This window comes from Eptatretus burgeri, chromosome 4 (genome assembly GCF_056783735.1).
Source record: "Eptatretus burgeri isolate ZD-2024b chromosome 4, Ebu_testis_v1, whole genome shotgun sequence".
NCBI classification, from domain to species: domain Eukaryota; kingdom Metazoa; phylum Chordata; class Myxini; order Myxiniformes; family Myxinidae; genus Eptatretus; species Eptatretus burgeri.
Window position 1 is genome coordinate 108,540,120 of NC_140964.1, and position 2,791 is coordinate 108,542,910.

Consider the following 2,791-nt stretch of genomic DNA (forward strand, 5'->3'; position numbering starts at 1 on the left):
TGCGAGAGTAGAGGAAGTCGGTAAGCCATGTGTGAAGTTGACCTTCAATGCCATAGGCAGAGAGTTTGGAGAATAAGGCGTGATGCCAAACTGTCATTCCACAAGATATGTCCAGAGACGGCCCTGATCTCATGTCTGACATTACTGTGCTGTTCTGTTGACAAACTGGAGAATACAAAGACAGGATCGTCACAATACTCATGCCTTTGGAGAGGCCACAGTGTGAGTAATGAAGATGACTACAATGAAAATAGAATAATAACAAGAACGGCACTCAGATAAGAAGAGCACATACTTCTGCCATGCTGAACAGTTTACATTTTGTATCCCACTGATTGGAAGGCATTCAGACCTCAACCAAAATATAATTGGCTTTACTTATCACCTACCCAACTAATCCACCAAGTTTTGATGTAACCTGTCCACAACATTTTGAGATATTGTGCTATATATTGTTTTTCACCCCATCTTTCAATGGTGAAGAATCACTTAAAAATTATAGTATCCGCAACCAGATCTTTACCAAAATCGAATCAATTCGTCCTGTCCACAAAGTGTTCTCCAAATCCGTCCATACTTTTTGAGATATGCTGCTCACAGACAACAGACAGACAACCATTCAGGGGTGAAGCCAACCTCCATCCACCTTCAGACGTGGAGTTAATCAATGCTATTTTGATTTTTTTTTAATTGCACATGTTCTCAAGAAATACTCGCAATAAATATTCGAACTAAATAATCGAATTGATGAATAAATGTTTGTTTTTGTTTGCAGTCGCCAGAAAATTGAAATCTTCAATAAAACGTGTTTGATTTTTCAACGTGGGAATACTGGTGCCATTGTCTCAGTATGAATTAACAAACAGTAGATCGCTTGTATTATACGATTTACAAAGCAACGATATTCTTATCAATGGCTTTGGCAACCCAATCAACACCATATTTCTGGTACTTTTTATTTAAAATGGCATATCTTATGTGTCTGTCAATGCATTATTGATAACATGTCAAGTAAGACCTGAAAATATCCTTCAAGGTCAAAACAGAGAATTCCATCCAACTTCATCTGCATCCCCATCTCGTATGGAGTCGATGTGGCATGGGTGACCACTTTTAACAAAGGAACAAATCTAATGATCTCTCTTTGTGTAATCCTTACTATAATTCACGGACCTGTGTTTGTGTGTGCGTTTGTCACGCTACAACCTCCCACCACTGTTCTGGGCCAATTGCATCCAGACTTGCAACAAAGGATCAGCATGAACCCAATTAATGTGTAAGGGTGTTTTTATATTTGCTGGGGTCTTGGGGAAGGGTCAGGGGGAGGATGCAAATTATCTTTGTAAATGTTTATCATGTCGCGCCGCCTGCAGGCGTGGGAGGGTATGACAAGTCTCCACCATTTGCAGTATGTACAGTATTCTTGTCCCCATGTTTTCGTGCATAGTGAGGTGTTTTAAATTATAATCAGTCGGTATGTTTTTGCTTCTTGCACATAACCCCGAGTTATTTAATTTTTTGCGTATACAGAGCTGTCAGTTGCCTATACACCGCCCAAATAAATGTTTGCATCAGAAGAACATGTTGCATGCTTGGAACAAGATCGCCCGTAGGTTGGGGTACTCTGCAAGATAAATTAATGGCTTCTCGTCATAAGAAAATGGTCGTGGTAGAGAACTTCAGGAAAGATGAGATCCAACCTCTCATTAAATTCATGGTGATGAGGAGATAAAATGAACATTAGATTCAGCAATAAATTTTTGAAATGAAAAGTAAAAATACACCAAGCTTGAAGGAAGGCATTGAAAGTTTTCTTAGTACACATTTGCCAGGCTGGCTAGCTTTCTCTTTGTGCTTTGTTAAATTTACAAGATATGTGCTTCTGTACTTCACGAGGTGTTTTAAATTGAGTTGCAACAAGAAAAACTTCCTCAGCAAAAACTTCAAAAAGAACCTTCCTCCCTTGGTGTTTTTTTACCATCCTCAGTCTCTGGTTTCTTCTTATCCGAAAGCATAACCTGTGTCCCACAGTGGCTGATCATGTTGCTTCAGAGGCTTCAAACTGCATAAATCCATGCCAGTTTCTCACCACAAAAGACTATATCACCATCCTGTGGACAACATTTGCTGAGTTTCCAGGTAAATTGAAATGTCCATTTTTAAAGAACAATATTGAGAGGAAAATTCATAATAGTGATTACGTCAACAGTTGCTTTGCTTAAAAATGAAAAAGACAGGAACACTCATTTTCAGTCAACATTAGTTTTCAACAAGTTCATTTAACTCCAGGTTGTAAAGCTTGATCAATGAAATTTCATTTCAATTCTTTAGTACCATTCCTATGCTGTTATAAAAATCATCAGAATTAAAACCTGCCTTCTACAAGGGTCATCCCAAAAATTTGTTTTCGCTACTTATAAACGTTTTGATTAAGGGTCTGTGTATTTGCAAAATATCCAATGTACTGTCTCAATAATTACTGATCGATACCGGGTAAATGTAGTGTCTTGCACTACTTGTTCCATTTCTGAAATTAAATTAATGGCTTCTCGTCCCAAGAAAATGGTTGTGGCAGAAAGCTCCAGGAAAGATGAGATCCAACCTCTTCTTAAATAAATGGTGATGCAGAAGATAAAATGAACATGAAATTCAGCAATAAATTTTTGAAAGCAAAAGTAAAAATCCACCAATTTTGTGGGAAGACGTTTTGCATCTGCTGAAGAGGTGTCACAGGCTCGTCTGCTGTGTAATGAACACTTCAGAAGGAAAGCTTCAGTGCTGAGATTGAAAA

General features: G+C 38.2%; 1 protein-coding gene across 5 annotated transcripts in view; it reads left to right on the forward strand.

Annotated features, from left to right (window-relative positions):
* Positions 1-2,791, forward strand: part of LOC147028870 (synaptic vesicle 2-related protein-like) — a 297,753-nt gene that overhangs the window by 173,367 nt on the left and 121,595 nt on the right. For all 5 annotated transcript variants that reach the window (XM_085879658.1, XM_085879653.1, XM_085879655.1 and 2 more), the window contains exon 12: positions 2,032-2,139. In XM_085879658.1, the coding sequence (XP_085735784.1) occupies positions 2,032-2,139 (108 nt within the window). The remainder of the gene's footprint in view (positions 1-2,031; positions 2,140-2,791) is intronic.